This window comes from Scyliorhinus torazame, chromosome 10 (genome assembly GCF_047496885.1).
Source record: "Scyliorhinus torazame isolate Kashiwa2021f chromosome 10, sScyTor2.1, whole genome shotgun sequence".
In the NCBI taxonomy this organism is placed as follows: domain Eukaryota; kingdom Metazoa; phylum Chordata; class Chondrichthyes; order Carcharhiniformes; family Scyliorhinidae; genus Scyliorhinus; species Scyliorhinus torazame.
Genome location: NC_092716.1, coordinates 203,020,493 through 203,041,271, shown reverse-complemented (window position 1 = coordinate 203,041,271; position 20,779 = coordinate 203,020,493). Strand labels below are relative to the sequence as shown.

The 20,779-nt window shown below is 46.1% G+C and overlaps 1 protein-coding gene across 2 annotated transcripts in view; it reads right to left on the bottom strand.

The window, feature by feature from the left end:
- Positions 1-4,294: 4,294 nt before the first annotated feature.
- prrg4 (proline rich Gla (G-carboxyglutamic acid) 4 (transmembrane)) overlaps positions 4,295-20,779 on the bottom strand; it is an 84,286-nt gene continuing 67,801 nt past the window's right edge. For both annotated transcript variants that reach the window (XM_072466266.1, XM_072466265.1), the window contains exons 6-7: positions 12,115-12,240; positions 4,295-4,800 (exon numbers count right to left, since the gene is read on the bottom strand). In XM_072466266.1, the coding sequence (XP_072322367.1) occupies positions 4,761-4,800; positions 12,115-12,240 (166 nt within the window). In that variant the 3' untranslated portion in view covers positions 4,295-4,760. The remainder of the gene's footprint in view (positions 4,801-12,114; positions 12,241-20,779) is intronic.

The following is a 20,779-nucleotide window of genomic DNA, read 5'->3' as shown; positions in this document are numbered from 1 at the left end:
GTGAGGCATGACCTACCCTTCACAAAGCCATGCTGACTATCCCTGATCATATTATTCCTATCTAGATGATTATAAATCTTGTCTCTTATAATCCCCTCCAAGACTTTACCCACTACAGACGTGAGGCTCACCGGTCTATAGTTGCCGGGGTTGTCTCTGCTCCCCTTTTTGAACAAAGGGACCACATTTGCTATCCTCCAGTCCTCTGGCACTATTCCTGTTGCCAATGATGACATAAAAATCAAAGCCAATGGTCCAGCAATCTCTTCCCTGGCCTCCCAGAGAATCCTAGGATAAATCCCATCAGGTCCCGGGGACTTATCTATTTTCAGCCTGTCCAGAATTGCCAACACCTCTTCCCTACGTACCTCAATGCCATCTAATCTATTTACCTGGAGCTCAGCATTCTCCTCCACAACATTATCTTTTTCCTGAGTGAATACTGACGAAAAATATTCATTTAGTATCTCGCCTATCTCTTCAGACTCTACACACAACTTCCCATCCCTGTCCTTGACTGGTCCTACTCTTTCCCTAGTCATTTGCTTATTCCTGACATACCTATAGAAAGCTTTTGGGTTTTCCTTGATCCTTCCTGCCAAATACTTCTCATGTCCCCTCCTTGCTCGTCTTAGCTCTCTCTTTAGATCCTTCCTCGCTACCTTGTAACTATCCATCGCCCCAACTGAAACTTCACACCTCATCTTCACATAGGCCTCCTTCTTCCTCTTAACAAGAGATTCCACTTCTTTGGTAAACCACGGTTCCCTCGCTCGGCACCTTCCTCCCTGCCTGACCGGTACATACTTATCAAGAACACGCAGTAGCTGATCCTTGAACAAGCTCCACTTATCCAGTGTGTCCAACACTTGCAGCCTACTTCTCCACCTTATCCCCCCCAAGTCACGTCTAATGGCATCATAATTTCCCTTCCCCCAGCTATAACTCTTGCCCTGCGGTGTATACTTATCCCTTTCCATCCTTAACGTAAACGTCACCGAATTGTGGTCACTGTCCCCAAAGTGCTCACCTACCTCCAAATCCAACACCTGGCCTGGTTCATTACCCAAAACCAAATCCAATGTGGCCTCGCCTCTTGTTGGCCTGTCAACAAACTGTGTCAGGAAACCCTCCTGCACACACTGTACAAAAAACAACCCATCTAATGTACTCGAACTATATCTTTTCCAGTCAATATTTGGAAAGTTAAAGTCTCCCATAATAACTACCCGGTTACTTTTGCTCTTATCCAGGATCATCCTCGCCATCCTTTCCTCTACATCCCTAGAACTATTTGGAGGCCTATAGAAGACTCCCAACAGTGTGACCTCTCCTTTCATGTTTCTAACTTCAGCCCATACTACCTCGGAAGAGGAGTCCCCATCTAGCATCCTCTCCGCCACCGTAATACTGCTCTTGACTAGCAGCGCCACACCTCCCCCTCTTTTGCCTCCTTCTCTGAGCTTACTAAAACACCTAAACCCCGGAACCTGCAACATCCATTCCTGTCCCTGCTCTATCCATGTCTCCGAAATGGCCACAACATCGAAGTCCCAGGTACCAACCCATGCTGCCAGTTCCCCTACCTTATTTCATATACTCCTGGCATTGAAGTAGACACACTTCAAACCACCTACCTGAACACTGGCCCCCTCCTGCGACGTCAAATCTGAGCTCCTGACCTCTATACTCTCATTCTCCCTTACCCTAAAACTACAATCCAGGTTCCCATGCTCCTGCTGCATTAGTTTAAACCCCCCCAAAGAGCACTAACAAATCTCCCCCCCCCAGGATGTCTTGAGAAGTGTGCATATTACAGAGGAGGAGGTGCTGGAAGTCTTAAAGCGCATCAAGGTAGATAAATCCCCGGGACCTGATGAAATGTATCCCAGGATGTTGTGGGAGGCTAGGGAGGAAATTGCGGGTCCCCTAACCGAGATATTTGAATCATCGGCAGCCACAGGTGAGGTGCCTGAAGATTGGAGAGTGGCGAATGTTGTGCCCTTGTTTAAGAAGGGCAGCAGGGAAAAGCCTGGGAACTACAGACCGGTGAGCCTAACGTCTGTAGTAGGTAAGTTGCTAGAAGGTATTCTGAGAGACAGGATCTACAAGCATTTAGAGAGGCAAGGACTGATTCGGGGCAGTCAGCATAGCTTTGTGCGTGGAAAATCATGTCTCACAAATTTGATTGAGTTTTTTGAGGGGGTGACCAAGAAGGTAGATGAGGGCAGTGCAGTAGACGTTGTCTACATGGACTTTAGCAAAGCCTTTGACAAGGTACCGCATGGTAGGTTGTTGCAGAAGGTTAAAGCTCACGGGATCCAGGGTGAGGTTGCCAATTGGATTCAAAATTGGCTGGACGACAGAAGGCAGAGGGTGGTTATAGAGGGTTGTTTTTCAAACTGGAGGCCTGTGACCAGTGGTGTGCCTCAGGGATTGGTGCTGGGTCCACTGTTATTTGTGATTTATATTAATGATTTGGATGAGAATTTAGGAGGCATGGTTAGTAAGTTTGCAGATGACACCAAGATTGGTGGCACAGTGGATAGTGAAGAAGGTTATCTAGGATTGCAACGGGATCTTGATCAATTAGGCCAGTGGGCCGACGAATGGCAGATGGAGTTTAATTTAGATAAATGTGAGGTGATGCATTTTGGCAGATCGAATCAGGCCAGGACCTACTCAGTAAATGGTATGGCGTTGGGGAGAGTTATAGAACAAAGAGATCTAGGAGTACAGGTTCATAGCTCCTTGAAGGTGGAGTCGCAGGTGGACAGGGTGGTGAAGAAGGCATTCGGCATGCTTGGTTTCATTGGTCAGAACATTGAATACAGGAGTTGGGACGTCTTGTTGAAGTTGTACAAGACATTGGTACGGCCACACTTGGAATACTGTGTGCAGTTCTGGTCACCCTATTATAGAAAGGATATTATTAAACTAGAAAGAGTGCAGAAAAGATTTACTAGGATGTTGCCAGGACTTGATGGTTTGAGTTATAAGGAGAGGCTGGATAGACTGGGACTTTTTTCCCTGGAGCGTAGGAGGCTTAGGGGTGATCTTATAGAGGTCTATAAAATAATGAGGGGCATAGATAAGGTAGATAGTCAACATCTTTTCCCAAAGGTAGGGGAGTCTAAAACTAGAGGGCATAGGTTTAAGGTGAGAGGGGAGAGTTTCAGAAGGGCCCAGAGGGGCAATTTCTTCACTCAGAGGGTAGTGAGTGTCTGGAATGGGCTGCCAGAGGTAGTAGTAGAGGCGAGTACAATTGTGTCTTTTAAAAAGCATTTAGATAGTTACATGGGTAAGATGGGTATAGAGGGTTATGGGCCAAGTGCGGGCAACTGGGACTAGCTTAATGGTAAAAACTGGGCGGCATGGACTGGTTGGGCCGAAGGGCCTGTTTCCATGCTGTAAACTTCTATGATTCTATGATCTCCCATGCCTAGATTCCTCACTATCCCAATAACCCATTGTCAAACTCCTTAATTCATCTTCTGGTATTCATCCATAAAATTTTCTAGATCGGATTTATGCAGAATGTCTATATATATTATTCCATCATCTATGCATTAAAGGGAAAGCTCTTGCATTCCATATTGGTACTTCCTACATTCAAAGCCACAAAGCTGAAGACTTTCTTAAGTTTACCTCAATCTCAACGAAAAAAACCTCCCATCACTGGAACATAAAGTGTTGAATAAATGGCATAAAGTGTGCATATACTATAAATAAACCACCTGATAGCACAATTTGAATGTTCTCATGTATTGAAAGTAATATATTCAGAACAGTTACTAACCGGACATTCCAGCTTCTCAATATGGTCATGAATTTCATAGATGTTGAGATAGTGATTGAACTCGAAACTGGACATAGACAGAATTATTCAAGTTATGTTCTTTTGATGGAAATACCAAGTTGTGAGCAGAGAAAGACAAAAAGCATCAATGAATTTATGGCTCACGGTTGTTGTAGGTGAAGAGCTTCTCAACTGCAATAGCAACTGGAAACATTGATGACTGGCATGAGGCACAGATTTACTATTTATCTAGGATGAGTGTCTGAGTCATGTATGCTTCGTTCCAACTGAATGGAGGATCTGCACTCAATGAAAAGGACATTTGATACAGATGACCAGACAATTCACTGATTAGAGCTATGAAATCCCTGGTGGCAGTGGTTCTTATTAAACAAGAAGTTTTAAAAGTGATGCTTTTGTATCTGGTGTCTGATACTGAATTGAGTTATTGAATTGCTCGACAGAATTTCAGATGACTTTGAGTAAACCTGACAATTATATAATTTCACCGTACTCATAATTGTTATTTAATAAACATCATGCTGGATTACTCCGTGATACTGAAGCCAAGCCCGATTTCGCAATATTTAACAATCTTTCAATCATTCTTGGAGTTGGAGAGTCCTGCAACTTGAAGTCAATCGCAGTCAATTGTACTTCCACCAAAAAAAGCATAAGAATCAATGGTTTGCAAGATTTAAATTTACATCATTTAAAATGCTGCACAAGTGTACCATGATTAAGAAAGTGTTAGAAAAAGATTAAACTATGAAAAAACAACAACATTTTTGTATAATTTCCTGATAATTTTACATCTCTATTAGTTATGTACAAATATCACATTTAAATACAAAGAATACTTAATTGAATATCATTTGTATAGTGCAGATTTCATTATTAAAAATACATTAAAATGTTTACTGTTAGTGCGAATATTTTATCAAACTAATTTGTTCGTTCATTATCGAGAGCGATGGGATTTCCAGGAACCAGAAGACGACCTGCGCAAACAATACAATTGTGAAAAAATGTTTTACAAAGTCTGCTATAAAATGTAAAATCTTCATGTCTGAATAGCTTCAGAAGGTTATCTTGTTGAAATTTAATCTCTAATTCTAATCAACCTTTTACTTAAAAAAAATATTCTGCATATCCTAAGTTGCAGTGACGACATGAAAGATGTGCAGTGGTTCAGTTGCAAGCATTCGGGGAGGCAGTGGCATAGTGGTATTGTCACTGGACTAGTAATCCAGAGGCCCAGGGTAATGCCCTGGTGACCTGGGTTCAAATCCCCAGTTGGTGGAATTTGAATTCAATAAAAATCTGGAAATTAAAAGTCTAATGATGACCATGACACCATTGTGTCAGGCACTGGACGGCCCTCCAGTTTCCGAGCACATTTTTGGGGTACCTTGCAGGTACACTGCCCTGGAGCATGGACACTACAGGCCAACGTAACTACCAGAGTCATAATTTCAATACACATTAAGTAGTTTTAAGTCATAACCTTGCTTTTAAATATTAAAAATATTTAAATTTAAAAATGATAATGGAGAATTAATCACACCAAATACTAGCAAATTTCTTTTAACAATAATAATAATCTTTCTTGTCACAAGTAGGCTCACATGAAATGAAATGAATGAAAATCGCTTATTGTCACAAGTAGGCTTCAAATGACACTGCAATGAAGTTACTGTGAAAAGCCCCCAGTCGCCACACTCCAGCACCTGTTCAGAGGGAGAATTCAGAATGTCCCAATTACCTAACAGCACATCTTTCGGGATTTGTGGGTGGAAACCGGAGCACCCGGAGGAAATCCACGCAGACACAGGGAGAACGTGCAAACTCCGAACAGATAGTGACCCAAGCAGGGAATCGCACCTGGGACCCTGGCACTGTGAAGCAACAGTGCTAACCACTGTGCTGCCCATAACATGCCATTTATTTACCATTTCTTTTTTTCTTTTTCTTTTTCATTAAAAAGACAATTTAGCATGGCCAAACCACATATCCTGCACATCTTTGTGTTATGGGGGTGAGAGCCATGCAGACAAGGGGAGAATGTGCAAACTCCACAAGACAGCAATCCGGGGCCAGGATCGAACCCGGGTCCTTGGCGCAGGGAGGCAGCAGTGCTAACCACTGCGCCACATGGCACCCTTATTTACAATTTCTTGGCATCTTGGTAACAAACCGCAGAGTCGTTGGCAATCACAAAGAGAAATCACACTTTTGAATCCTACCTAAGATAGAATATGATTGCCTGGGAAATCATTTTCCAGCCCAACCCCTGGCCAACCAGATTGAAAGATCTTTGGAAAGCAAAGATTTCATTCTCCATCCATCTTTTGTAAGTTTACTGCGAGAATGAACCTGAAAGGATTTCTAGTGGTGGCCATGGAGTGAGCCGTCGCACATTTGGATGTTTTTAAAAAAACTTTCCCTCTTCGTAGGGTGGAAGTTTGGATGGAAAAAAGTGTAGGAGTGCCAGGAGAAAGTGAGACTCCACTGGTATGGCTGGTGGATGGATCCAAAGGGCCAGAGGTGGGTTGAGAAGAAGGTAACTGTTGGAGCAGGAGAATCTTTGTGCATAATAGGTCAAGATGGTAGAGGGTAAAGGGCCTGTCCTGCCCTCCCAGGGGTCAATGGAGCAGCTGTTGGACTTCTTAAATGAGAAGTTCAACCAGCAGAGAAGGGAGCCCAGGAGGACCTAGCCAGGGTGGTAGAGCCACTTAAAGTGGGGATTGACCATGTGGAGCAGAGACTGGAGTTCCAGGGCCAGGTGATCCAGAAAGTGGAGGAGACAATGGGGGAGACAAGGAGCAGCTTGCCTCGTTGGTGCCCGAGATGGGAGTGATGAAGGAGACCCAAAAGCAGCTGAAGGAGAAGGTGAAGGATCTGGAGAACCGCTCCAGAAGACAAAACGTGGGAATGCCCGAAGGCATTGAAGGAGCAGATGCCGGCACATATGTGGACAAGATGTTGGAAACATTGAATGGGAAGGGGCCTTCGACCGGCCACTGTAGGTCGTCTGAACACACAGGGCGCTGATGACGGGGGTCACAGATAGGTAAGCTGCCGAGGGCAATGGTGGTGCGGTTGCACCGTTTCCTGGACAAGAAGGAGATTCTGCGATGGTGAAGCAGATGAGGAGGTGTACCTGGGAAGGGAATGCGCTGCGATGCAGAACTGGCGAAGGGGAGGGCCAGGTTTAACTGGGTCAAGGCTGCCTTCTTCAAGGGGGTGAAGTTTGGGGTCTTGTACCCAGCCTCCTTCTGGGTGACTTCCAGAATCAGGAACAGTATTTTGGTACGCCAGAATTTGAGGGACAATGGACTGGCAGGAGAAGGAGGACAATGAACTTTTGAGGAGGTGATTTCTTTTGATGGTTGTTGGAGAGCTTTTCTCCTTGAAATGCTTTGTTGGGCTTGGTGGCAGGGTGCTTGGGGAGCATCAAGGGTGAGTGCATGAGTGTACCTTTTTTCTGTTTCTTTGTTTCTTGAGGGAGTGCTGACAAGGGTGAGATTGTTTGGTGACGCGGGAAAAGGAGTGATGACGGTGGACATCAGAGGGTGGGCCTGGAGGGGTCGCGTGACACGGGCCGGGAGCTGGCCCAAAAAGGGATATGGTTGATCGGCATGGGAGGGAGAGAGAGAGAGAGAGAGAGAGAGAGAGAGAGAGAGAGAGAGAGAGAGAGAGAGAGAGAGAGAGAGAGAGAGAGAGAGAGAGAGAGAGAGAGAGAGAGAGAGAGAGAGAGAGAGAGAGAGAGAGAGAGAGAGAGAGAGAGAGAGAGAGAGAGAGAGAGAGAGAGAGAGGGGGGGGGAGGGGGGGTAGTCCCCCAACCAGGCTAGTCACGAGGAACCTGAGGGGGCTGAACGGGCCGGTCAAACAGTCACGTGTGTTCGTGTACCTGAGGAGTCTGAAGGGGATGTGGCCTTTTTTTTTTAAACAAGAGATGCATTTAAATATATAGAGGATCAGACAAGGCTGAGGAAAGGTTGGGAATTGCAGGTATTTCACTCGGGACTGGAAATGAAGACAAGGAGTGGAGTCCGGTGGTGGCCATGAAGTGGGAGTGGTCGCACATTTGGCAGCTCCCGCTCAAGGCATTTATTTTGGTCCTTTTCACCGTTTGCTGGGTGGATGTTTTGGTGGAAAAAGGTGTAGAAGTGGTTGAGGAAAGTTAAACTCCACTGGCGGTACTGGGGAATGGATCCACGGACCAAAAGTGGGTCGAGAAGAAGGGAGCTGTTGGAGAAGAAATTCTTTGTGCGCCACAAGTGAACGTGGCGGAGGGTAAAGGGTCAGCCCTGTCTGCACAATATTCAACAGAGCAGCTGATGGACTTCTTAAATGAGAAGTTCAGCCGGCAGAGGTGGGAAACCCAGGAAGACCCGGCCAAGGCGGTGGAACCACTAAAAGCTGGAACTGATCAGGTGAAACAGAAGCTGGAGTCCCAGGGCCAGGCTATTCGGAAGGTGAAGGAGACAGTGGGGGAACACGAGGAACAGCTGACCTCTTTCCAGCCGAGATTGGAATGATGTGGGAGACCCAGAAGCAGCTAATGGGGAAGGTGGAGGATCTGGAGTACCGCTCCCGGAGGCAAAACTTAAGAATTGAGGGATGCCCAAGGGCATCAAGGGAGCGGATGCTGGCTGATATGTAGCCAAGATGTTGGAGAAGCTGATGGGGAAGAGATCCTTCAACCGGCCCCTGGAGGTCAACTGGGCACAGATAAGGAAGCCACAGGCGAACGAGCCGCCGAGGGCGGTGGTGGTGCGACTCCACCGATTCCTTGACATGGAGAATATATTTCAGTGGGCAAGACAGACAAGGAGTTGCACCTGGGAAGGTAATGAACTCTGGGTGTACCAGGACTTTGGCGCGGAACTGGCGAATAAGAGAGCTGGGTTCAATCGAGTGAAAGCTGCCCTTTTTAAGAAGGGGGTGAAGTTTGCGACGCTGTACCCAGCCCGCCTCTGGGTGACTGACAACGGCCAAGAACATTATTTTGGGTCACCAGAGGAGACGATGGAGTTTTTAAAGAGACAATGGACTGACAGGAGAAGGTGGACATTGAACTGTGGAGCTTTTTGCCTGCCTTTTTAGTTTTTGTTGCCTTTTGTTTGTTGGTTATGGGAGAACCTCTCCTCTTTGAGAGGTTTTGTTGGGTTCCATGGCGGGATGTTGGGGAACATGGAGGGTGCGTGCAAGAAAAGCACTTGAAGATCGTGGATCAGACTAGGCCAAAGCAAGGGTGGGTAGGGCAAGTCTTTCATTCGGGATTAGATATGAAAATGCGGTGGGGGGGCTGTGCTGATAAATGAAAGGGTGATTGAGGTGGGGAATATTGTGGCAGATTCAGGAGGGAGGTTCGTGATGGTAAGTGGGAAGCTGGAGAGGATGCCAGTGATCTTGGTGAATGTCTATGTCCCAAACATGGGACAATGTGGAGTTCATGAGGCAGGTGCTGGGGAAGATCCCGGACCTGGACTCGCACTGGTTGAGCACGGGAGCGAATTTTATCACAGTCATTGAATCAAGTTTGGACTGGTCTAGCCCGAAGTCGGGAAGGGTGTCGGCAGTGGCGATGGAGCTGAGGGGGTTCATGGAGAGCATGGGTGGTGGGTGGAGTGGATCCGTGGAGGTTTGGGAAGCCAAGGACGTAGGAGTTCTCGTACTTCTCCCAGGGTGTACTCGCGGATTGATTATTTTGTGTTGGATAAGGCGCTGTTGGCGGGGGCTGTCAACTCGGGGTACTCGGCGATCATGGTTTCAGACCATGCGCCGCATTGGGTGGATTTACGAGTGGACCGGGTGTTTGTGGGGGGCACCCGTAGTGGAGGCTGGATTTGGGGTTGTTGCCGGATGTGGAGGTGTGCGAGCGGATGAGGGCTGCCACCCGGGGGTATGTGGAACTCAACGATATGGGGGTGGTTATGGCTGCCATGCTGCAGGAGGCACTCAAGGCGATGGTTAGGGGGGAGTTTATTTAGATTCGAGGGCACAGGAAAAAGGTGGAACGGGTAGAGATGACAAGGTTAGTGGAAGAGATTCTGAAGGTCGATAGAAGATACTCGGAGGCCCTGGGGGCAGGGTTGTTGAATGAGAGGCAGAGGCTCCAGATGGAGTTTGGGTTGGTGTCCACGGGGATGGCAGTGAGGCATTTGCAGAGGGCCAGAGGGGCAGTGTACGAGTATGGGGAGAAGGGGAGCAGGATACTGGCCCACCAACTTAGGAAGCTGGACACGGCGAGGGAGATTGGAAGAGTGAAAGACGGGACGGAAAGGGTGGTACTGGACCTGGTGGGGGTAAATGGGGTGTTCAAGGGGTTTTATAAAGAAGGTATTCCAGTCGGAGCCCCCGGCCCAGGGGGAGGGGGGAAATGCGGTGGTTTCTGGATGGGCTGGAGATTCCCCAAGGTGGACGAGGACTTGGTGAAGGGCCTGGGGGTCCCCATCAGGTTGAGGGAGGCGATGGTGTATTGGGGCGATGCAGGCAGGGAAGGTCCTGGGCTCGGATGGGTTCCCGGTGGAGTTTTATAAAAAAAGCTTTTGGGGGGGGGGTGTATCTTGGGCCGCTGCTGCTGAGGGAATATAACGAGGCTAGGGAGAAAGGGAAGCTCACCCTACACTATCGCAGGCATCCATCTCCCTGATACTGAAGGAAGATAAGGATCCGGAGCAGTGCGGATCCTACCTCCTATATCATTGTTAAATGAGGACACCAAGTTGCTGGTGAAGGTGTTGGCTTCACAAATAGAGGACTGTGTCCATGGAGTGATAGGTGAGGACCAAACGGGGTTTGTGAAGGAGAGGCAGTTGTCGGCAAATGTAAGGAGGTTACTTAACATGATTATGATGCGCGCAGAGGGGCAGGAAGTGGAGGTGGCAGTGGCAATGGATGCAGGGAAGGCTTCTGACTGGGTGGAGTTCTGTGGGAGGTGTTGGGATGGTTTGGGTTTGGGCAGGGGTTTGTGGATTGGGTCCGGTATAAGGTACAGGTTTGCAAGTGTGTGGACGAATCGGGCGAGCTCGGGATATTTCAGGTTGCATCGTGGGGCAAGGCAGGGGATCCGCTCTCCCCGTTGCTTTTTGCCCCGACGATAGAGCCATTGGAAATGGAGCTTAGAGCTTTGAGGGGTTGGAAAGTGATTGTGGGGGGAGTTGGGGAGCTGCCGGTCAAGGTGGTGGGGGCGAGTTTCAGGTACTTGGGTATTCAGATGGCGCAGGACTGGGCGAAGCTGCATAAGTCGAATTTGACCAGGTTGGTGGAGCAGATGAAGGACACTTTTAAGAGGTGGGGTGTGCAGCCATTGTCGATGGCGGGACGGGAATGGGTTAACATACTTCCAGGTCCAGGGTTTCGCGAGGAGGCAGGTGCCATAATTTTCCGGGTCGCCACCCATGGGGCTGCAGGATAAGGTGCTGTTGAGGGAGGGGGTAGGGGAGGGAGACATGTGGGGGACACGTGGGAAAAGGCCCTGCAAAGGGTAAATGCGTCCTCGTCGTGTGCAAGGCTCAACCGTATTCAGTTTAAAGTAGTTCACAGGGCGCATATGACAGTGGCCAGGATGAGTAGGTTCTTTGAGAGAGTAGAGGACAGGCGTGGTAGGTGCGCGGGGAAGTGTGTGAACCATGTCCACATGGTTTGAGCAAACCTGAATGGGTTCTGACAGGGGTTTGCGGATGCAATGTCCGAAATGCTGGGGGCAAAGTTTTGGTTGATGGGTTCGCCCGAAGGTGAAGCCGTTCATTGACTTCTTTAAGGGGGATTGAGGTGTCAGCAGAGGGGAATGGTGGACGGGGATTAAAATGGGGAAGGATAGGGGAGGGTGCTGGTTATTTATTATGCTGTACAATTGTTGTATTTGTAATTTATATAAATGCCTTAATAAAATATTTTTCTAAAAATAAGAGAATGAACCTGAAATGTATTTGGTGCCTTTCACAAACTCCCAAAGCAATTCACAGCTAATGAATCATGCTCGAGATATACTTAAGACATGGGATTTTTTGCCTTGTCCTGCCCCCCCAAGGCGGTTTTGCTACGGTGGAGGCGGCGTGTCATTGACCGGTGGCGGAATCTTCTGATCCTGCCTCGGTCAATGGGGATTCCCATTGTTTCACCCCCGCCGCTGGGGAACTCAGGGCAGGGCTTTGCAATCAGCAGGAATGGAAGATCCCGTTGGCAAAAGGCCAGAAAGGTCCAGCAATTGTATACAAGAAAGCCAAGAAATCATCTACTTCTATAACTAATACAATAACTACTGCATTAGTCTCGTCTTCCAAAAGACCATAGGTATTACCTACCCTGGGTAGGGGGGTGGCGGGGCATCATATTGTCCAGTTGCCACAAGCGCCTGTTCATAGGAAGGTAGTGCTGACTCCGGATCTGTAGTAAAGGGCACAGGATTCATGGAGGTTTCCTCAGTCCTCCTAACAAGACAAAGGGATTAATAAGCATTCTTAAGCAGACATAGTGGCTTCTCAGTTCACTGGTCCTGGTCCTATTTTCTACAAGAATGGAATTGTCACCGGATATACAGGAATGCGCAGTTTCAGACAAAAATTTAGGATGGAAAATACTGTAAAGACAGGAGGTATCAAGACCAAAAACATGGTTAAGACAATGAAAAATAATTAAATTCTGTACCTAACCCATGACCAACCAGACAGAAGCAAAGTAGGAAAGACTGAGCCTAAATTATTTCTGACTTTTAACTTACCACAGCGAATTAGGATTTGTTTTTATACAAAAAAATTGAACGGACATTTATAAAGGTGTAATATCAGTACACTGCACAACATTCAAGAAAACATTCAGGGGGTAGAGACAACCCCGGCAACTATAGACCGGTGAGCCTCACGTCTGTTGTGGGTAAAGTCTTGGAGGGGATTATAAGAGACAAGATTTATAATCATCTAGATAGGAATAATATGATTAGGGATAGTCAGCATGGCTTTGTGAAGGGTAAGGTCATGCCTCAAAAACCTTATCGAGTTCTTTGAGAAGGTGACTGAACAGGTAGACGAGGGTAGAGCAGTTGATGTGGTGTATATGGATTTCAGTAAAGCATTTGATAAGGTTCCCCACGGTAGCTATTGTAGAAAATACGGAGGCTGGGGATTGAGGGTGATTTAGAGATGTGGATCAGAAATTGGCTAGCTGAAAGAAGACAGAGGGTGGTGGTTGATGGGAAATGTTCAGAATGGAGTTCAGTTACAAGTGGCGTACCACAAGGATCTGTTCTGGGGCCGTTGCTGTTTGTCATTTTTATCAATGACCTAGAGGAGGGTGCAGAAGGGTGGGTGAGTAAATTTGCAGACGACACGAAAGTCGGTGGTGTTGTCGACAGTGCGGAAGGATGTAGCAGGTTACAGAGGGACATAGATAAGCTGCAGAGCTGGGCTGAGAGGTGGCAAATGGAGTTTAATGTAGAGAAGTGTGAGGTGATTCACTTTGGAAGGAATAACAGGAATGCGGAATATTTGGCTAATGGTAAAGTTCTTGGAAGTGTGGATGAGCAGAGGGATTTAGGTGTCCATGTACATAGATCCCTGAAAGTTGCCACCCAGGTTGATAAGGTTGTGAAGAAGGCCTATGGAGTGTTGGCCTTTATTGGTAGAGGGATTGAGTTCCGGAGTCACGAGGTCATGTTGCAGCTGTACAAAACTCTGGTACGGCCGCATTTGGAGCATTGCGTACAGTTCTGGTCACCGCATTATAGGAAGGACGTGGAAGCTTTGGAGCGGGTGCAGAGGAGATTTACCAGGATGTTGCCTGGTATGGAGGGAAAATCTTATGAGGAAAGGCTGATGGACTTGAGGTTGTTTTCGTTAGAGAGAAGAAGGTTAAGAGGAGACTTAATAGAGGCATACAAAATGATCAGGGGGTTAGATAGGGTGGACAGAGAGAGCCTTCTCCCGCGGATGGAAATGGCTAGCATGAGGGGACATAGCCTTAAACAGAGGGGTAATAGATATAGGACAGAGGTCAGAGGTAGGTTCTTTACGCAAAGAGTGGTGAGGCCGTGGAATGCCCTACCTGCAACAGTAGTGAACTTGCCAACATTGAGGGCATTTAAAAGTTTATTGGATAAGCATATGGATGATAATGGCATAGTGTAGGTTAGATGGCTTTTGTTTTTTGACTTCCCATGTCGGTGCAACATCGTGGGCCGAAGGGCCTGTACTGCGCTGTATCGTTCTATGTTCTATGTTCTAAAACAATCATGTGTACCATTGGACAATACACCACTAACATAATTCTAAACAAACAGCTTGACTAAACGTTGGCCTGGATTTTTACCATCAGCAGTGAAGCAGCAGCGTTCTCCTCGGACTGTCCAAAAAAAAAAAAAACCTGACTCCGGCGCTTCTGCAAAAAACGTCCCCCTCATGCTGCAACAGTGAATTACTGAAGGATAAAAAAGCAAGGTGTGGCACACTGGTTTTACAATTTTACCCAAATAATTGATTACAATCTTATTTGCCAGTTATTTTTCAAGCTTATGAATCTTTCCATTCAGCGGAGCACCTATTCTGGTCAGTTCAGTTATCTTTGTTTCAGAGTTCGCTGCAGAACCCTTCTATAAGTTTAACAGTTTCCGTTGGGCAATTTCTTTTGGAATCTTTCTTTCCTGGTGCAGAAGGAGGCCATTCGGCCCATCGAGTCTGCACAGGCCCTTGGAAAGAGCACCCTACTGAAGCCCATGTCTCCACCCTATCCCCGTAACCCAATAACCCCTCCTAACCTTTTTTGGTCACTAAGGGCAATTTATCATGGCCAATCCACCTAACCCGCACATCTTTGGACCGTGGGAGGAAACCAGAGCACCCGGAGGAAACCCACGCAGACACAGGGAGGACGTGCAGATTCCGCACAGACAGTGACCCAAGCTGGGAATCGAACCTGGGACCCTGGAGCTGTGAAGTATGTGCTAACCAATGTGCTACCGTGCTGCCCAGATCGTCAATCTGTTAAGATAATTTTCCTATCTATTTCAAAGTCTGGATTTGCTCTTCCATACTGTGCACATCCTGCATGTTGTTCAGATTGGATTGAGGTTCAAGAATTTTAGTTGTTAATTCTGCTTTCAAACAACTGTACAGATGCATCAGCAATTATTTCACCTGCTCCAGGCATTTTTCAATCCTCTCTAGAGACTTCTTTTGTTCATCAGGTTTTAACTGAAGATGTTGAATTTGTTCCAAGTCCTTTTGCAAGTCTTCTGCGCCCTGTGAGCGACAATCCAATGTTCTCATCAGTTCTTGTTTTTCCCTTATTAAACTCAGCATATGAAAGTTGGTTTTCTACACTGATCATTTTTTCTTAGCAGGATCTCCCAGTTCAACTATGCACCAGAAAAAAGGTTGCACTCTTTCAGTGACTCTCCCCTCATTACCAGTTAAAACTGGTTGGGAGAACCCAACCTTTGGTCATATCAAGACTAATCCTGAAACAAATTGCGTTTAATTAATTAGGAGGCAGCTAGTATAATGGCTGTCTCCAGCATAGATTTTCAAATTCAATGCACAGAATATTTCTGTGATCATTATTGGCTGTCCCACGATTCAAGGATGACGTCTACTCAGGGTTGCAAGTTGTGACTATGGATCTTCATGTGACTGAACAGGCTGATTCTCAACCCACAGATCGTTGAGCTGGCGCTGGGTAGGGTGTTACTGAGGTAGTTGAATCCGGATTGCTGGATTTGCTTCCTGTTCTTCTCTGCGGCTGCTCTGCTTCATGCTTTGGGACACATGATGCAACTTGATGGACAGGTTGTCACCATGCTGTATGTCATGCGTCAAGGAGAGCTTCTGAGCTCAGCTTAAAGCATTTTATTTACCCTCCCCAGAACGTTGGCCATTTGAGAGTTGGGAAAACAGTACCAGGTGGCGGAGGCTATTTTCAGCCATCAGGATCCAGTGCCCATCAAAGTCGATTTTACAAGTTTTTCCTGAATGCTTGTGGAATGGACTTGAAGAAAGGCAATAGCATTTGTTCAATGATCCTATCATTGAATCCAGTGGATGCAGTCGAAGACCATAAGAGAAGTGGGCCACTTGGCCCACCGAATCTGCTCCACCACTCAATGAGATCATGGCTGATCTGATAAAATCCTCAACTCCACTTACCTGCCTTATCCCCATAACCTTTAATTCCTTTACTGATTAAAAATCTGCCTATCTCAGCCTTGAACATACTTAACAACCCAATCTCTACAGCTCTCTGCGGTATAGGATTCCACAGGTTCACTACCCTCTGAAAGAAGACATTTCTCCTCACCTCTGTCTTAAATGGGTGACCCCCTTACTCTTTGATTATGACCTCTGGTCCTAGACTCTCCCACAAGAGGAAACATCCTCTCAGCATCTACCCTGAGAATCTTGTATGTCTCAATGAGGTCATCTCTCATTCTTCTAAACTCCAATGAGTACAGGCCCAATCTGCTCAACCTCTCCTCATAAGAAAATAATTGCATACCCAGGAACAACAACTGCTCTATACACGAGGCCTTCTGTTGACTTGGAGTTCTTTGTTGTTGAACACTCGCTGCCATAATTTGAGAAGGCGGAGCTGCTGCAGCTGATCTGGTGTTAAATCTCCTCATCAATGGTGGCTTTTGGGAAGACGTCGCTGCCAAGGTTGGGAATTCCAGAGTCTCTCCTTTAACATATAAGGGCGGTGGAATATTTGGTTGACCAGGTGTAGGTTGATACGAGTTTTGTTTTGGCAACATTCAAGGACAGGCCAAGTGAAAGAGATTGAGAGCGGTTTGTAATTCTGGTGCAGAGTGGGTAACGACACTAGTCATCCACAAACTATATAACATCGTAAGATCATATATATCTATAGTGTTCAGTTTTGGCACAGAGGAAACAGAGGTCAAACTATTTTCCACCTAGATGATATTTGGTAATGACACGAAAGGGCAATCGATCTTTGTGGAGGTGAACAGCCACAATCAAGTAGAGTGTAAATAGTATGGGAATTATCAGACGGCCTTGCTTCATTCCAGCGTCGATTCTCAAGGCATGGCTTTTCTCTGTGGATTGCCATCTTGAGGTGATGGAGAGGCTTGTCCATTCCAACAATCCTTTGAGTAGGGCAATCAGAAGCTCCTTGCCCTTGGTAGGCAAGGTCAGGGCGTGGGAGTGAGGTGCAATCTGTCGTCCAAAAGTTCTCAACAGCATAATAGATGAAGGAAGGAAGGAAGGCTCTGTTCTCACTGGCTGCAAAGGCAGAATCTCTCAGCAGTGTTAGATTACTGAACAAAAATTAATTTATTCTTTCAGGAGATGTGGGGGTAACTGGCAAGGTCAGCATTTGTTGCCTAGCCCTAATTTCCCCTCGAACTGAGTGGCTTGCTTGGCCATTTCAGAAGGCACTTTGCTGTGGGTCTGGACTCGCATGTAGGAATGGTAGATTTCCTTCTCTACAGAGCATCAATGATAGATTCATGGTCATCATTACTGAGACTACCTTTATATTCTATATATTTTTTTAATATCAAATTTAAATTCCATCAGTTGCCATGATGGAATTTGAACCCATGTTCTCCAGAGTACGAGCCTGGGCCTCTGGATTTGTATTCTAGTGATATTACCAATATCATAGAATTAATACAGCACAGAAAGAGGCCATTTGGCCAATCCTATCTGCACTGGCTGTCTGAATGAGCATTTTGCCTTGTGCCATTCTCCTGCCTTCTCTCCATACACTTGCACATTATTGGAAAAGAAAAAAATCACCTCATTCCCTCTTGAAAGCCTCAATTGAACCTACCTCCACCACATGCTCAGGAAATGCAGTCCAGACCCTAAGCAATTGCTGTGTGAATATTTTTTTTCCCTATATAGCTTTTTCTTCTTTTACCAATTGCCTTAACTCTGTGCCCTCTGGTTCTCAATCCTTCCACCAGTGGGAACAGTTTCTCCCCATCTACCCTGTCCTGGCCCCTCATGATTTTAAATATTTCTATCAAATCTCTTCTCAGCCTTCTTTTCCCAAGCAAATGAGTCCCAACTTCACCAATCTATCTTCATAACTGCAGTTTCTCATCCCTGGAATCATTCTCGTAAACCTCTTCTGCACTCTCTCCAATGTCTTCACAGCCTTCTGAAAATAAGGTCCCCTGAACTGAATGCAGTACTCCAGGCTGAGGTCTAACTAGTGTCTTATACAAACTCAACAGGACGTCCTTACTCTTTGTTTCTATTAATAAAGCCCAGAATACTATGCTTTATTTATGCTCTCTCAATTTGCCCTGTCTATATAATGAGTTATGCACGTATAACACACAGGTCCCTCTGCTCCTTCACCCTCTTTAGAATGATACCCTTTATTTCATACTGTCTCTTCATATCAAAATATATCACAGAATGTTCCTCTGCGTTAGAACTCCTATCTGTCCATTCCACCAATTTGTCTATGTCCTATTGAAGCCTCCTCAGTTTACAATGTTTCAAAGTTTTCCATCATCTGCAAATTTTGGAATTGTTCCCTGCACACCAAGGTCAAGGTCATTAATATACACCAGGAAGAGCAACGGTCCCAGTGCCGATCCCTGGGAAACTCCACTACAAACCTTCCTCCAGCCTGAAAAATATCCATTAACGATTACTCTGTTCCCGTCACAGAGCCAATTCCATATCCATGTTGCTACTGTCCTTTTTAATTTCATAAGCTAGAACTTTTCTCACAAGCCTGTTGTGTGAAACTGTATCAAATGTCTTTTAGAAGTCCATGTACACATTAACAGCATAGCCTTCCTCAACTCTGTGTTACCTCTTTGAAAAACTTCAGAAAGTTTGTGAAAGATTATTTTCCCATAAGAAATCCATGCTGGAAGTAATTTTTTTTATCCATTCAAGGGATGTGGGCATCGTCGGCTGGGCCTGTATTTATTGCCCATCTCTAATTGCCCTATGTTTCAATGCCGGTGTAAATTCAGACAATATATTACAGGTAATGTGCATTTGAATAATTTTTAGTTGCTGAATCATGATTGAAGATGTTATTATCAGTCCTCCTCCTGTTATCCCAAGGCACCATCTAGTGGTCACAGAGGGGTGTAATCATGAGCCTCAGTGAATTCATGTTGCTTTTAGGGGCTGATTTAGCACAGTGGGCTAAACAGCTGGCTTGTAATGCAGAACAATGCCAGCAGCGCGAGTTCAATTCCCGTACCGGCCTCTCCAAACAGGCACCGGAATGTGGCGACTAGGGGCTTTTCACAGTAACTTCATTGAAGCCTACTTGTGACAATAAGCGATTATTATCTTTGCTCGTCCTTCTTTCTCTATCTTTTGTTTAAAATTCTCCTTTACCAGTTCAGGTGAGCCTCGTCAGAATTAACATGCCTTTTCTTCTTTACTGATGTTGCCCACCTTGCCACGTATTTCTAGTATTTTCTGTTTACAACCTCATAAGAACGTTAGTAAGAGCAGAAGTGGGCCAGTTGGGCCCTCAAGTCTACTCTGCCGTTCAGTAAAATCATGGTCGATATGATTTTGGCCTCACTGTTACTTTCCTACCTGTTCCCCAATGACCCTCGACTCCCCAGTTTTTCCCGAATCAATTTATCTCCGCCTTGAATACATTCAGTGCCTCAGGATTTCATAGCTCTCTAGGGTAGAGAATTTCAAAGATTTACAACCCTCAGAAGAAACTCCTCCTCATTTGTCTTAAATAGGTGACCCCTTATTCTGAAGCAGTACCCCCACTAGATTCCCCCATGAGGGGAAACACTCTCCATTTAGATTTTGAATCAGTTACTCCTTCTTTGTAGCCTAGTTTCTTTTTATTAATTTACGAGTTGTGGGCCTCGCTGGCTAAGCCAGCATTTATTACCCACCCTAGTTGCCCTTGAGAAGGTGGTGGTGAGCTGCCTGCTTGAACCATTGCAGTCCCCGAGGTAGACCCATAGTGCTATTAGGGAGGGAGTTCCAGGATTTTTACCCAGTGACTGAAGTAATGGTGATATATTACCAAGTCAGGATGTTGAGTGACTTGGAGGAGAGCCTCCAGGTGGTGATGTTCCCAGGTATCTGCTGTCCTTGTCCTTCTGGATGTAGCGGTCATGGGCTTGGAAAGTGCTACCTCAGGAACCATCTTGTAGATGGTACACACTGCTGCCACTGTTCATCAGTGGTGGCAGGATTGAATGTTTGTGGAAGGGATAACAATCAAGCTGGCTGCTTTGTCCTGAATGGTGTTGATCCTCGAGTGTTGTTGGAGATGCACCCATCCAGGCAAGTGGAGAGCATTCCATTACACTGCTGACTTGCACCTTGTAGATGATGGGCAGGCTTTGTAGTTAGGAGGCGAATTGCTCACCACAGGATTCCTAGCCTTTGACCTGTTCTTGTAGCCACAGTATTTATATGACCAGTTCAATTTCTGGTCAATGATAATCTCCAGGAAGTTGATAGTGGGGGATTCAGCCACTGAATGTCAAGGGGCGAAAGCTAGATCCTTTCTTGTTAGAGATCGTCATTGCCTGGCACTTGTGTGCCATGAACGTTACTTATCACATGTCAATTCAAGCATAAATATTGTCCAGGTTTTGCTGCATTTGCACGTGGACTGCTCCAGTGTCTGAGGAGTTGCGAATGGTGCAGTCATCTATGAACATCCTCACTTCTGACCTTATGATGGAAGGGAGATCACTGATGAAGCAGCTGAAGATGGTTGGGCCTCCAACACTGTCGTGAGGAACTCCTGCAATGATGTCCTGGAACTGAGATGATTAACCTCCAACCACCACAACCATCTTCCTTTGTGCCACATGACTCTAATCAGCGCAGGGTTTGTGGAGGTGCTTATGCTGTGTGTAGTTACGACATCCAGACTTGGGCTGATAGATGAAAAGTAACATTCATGCCCCACATGGCAAGCAATGACCATTGCCAAAAAATAAAACCTAATCGCTTCCCCTGGATACTCAGTGGCATTACTGCAATAATG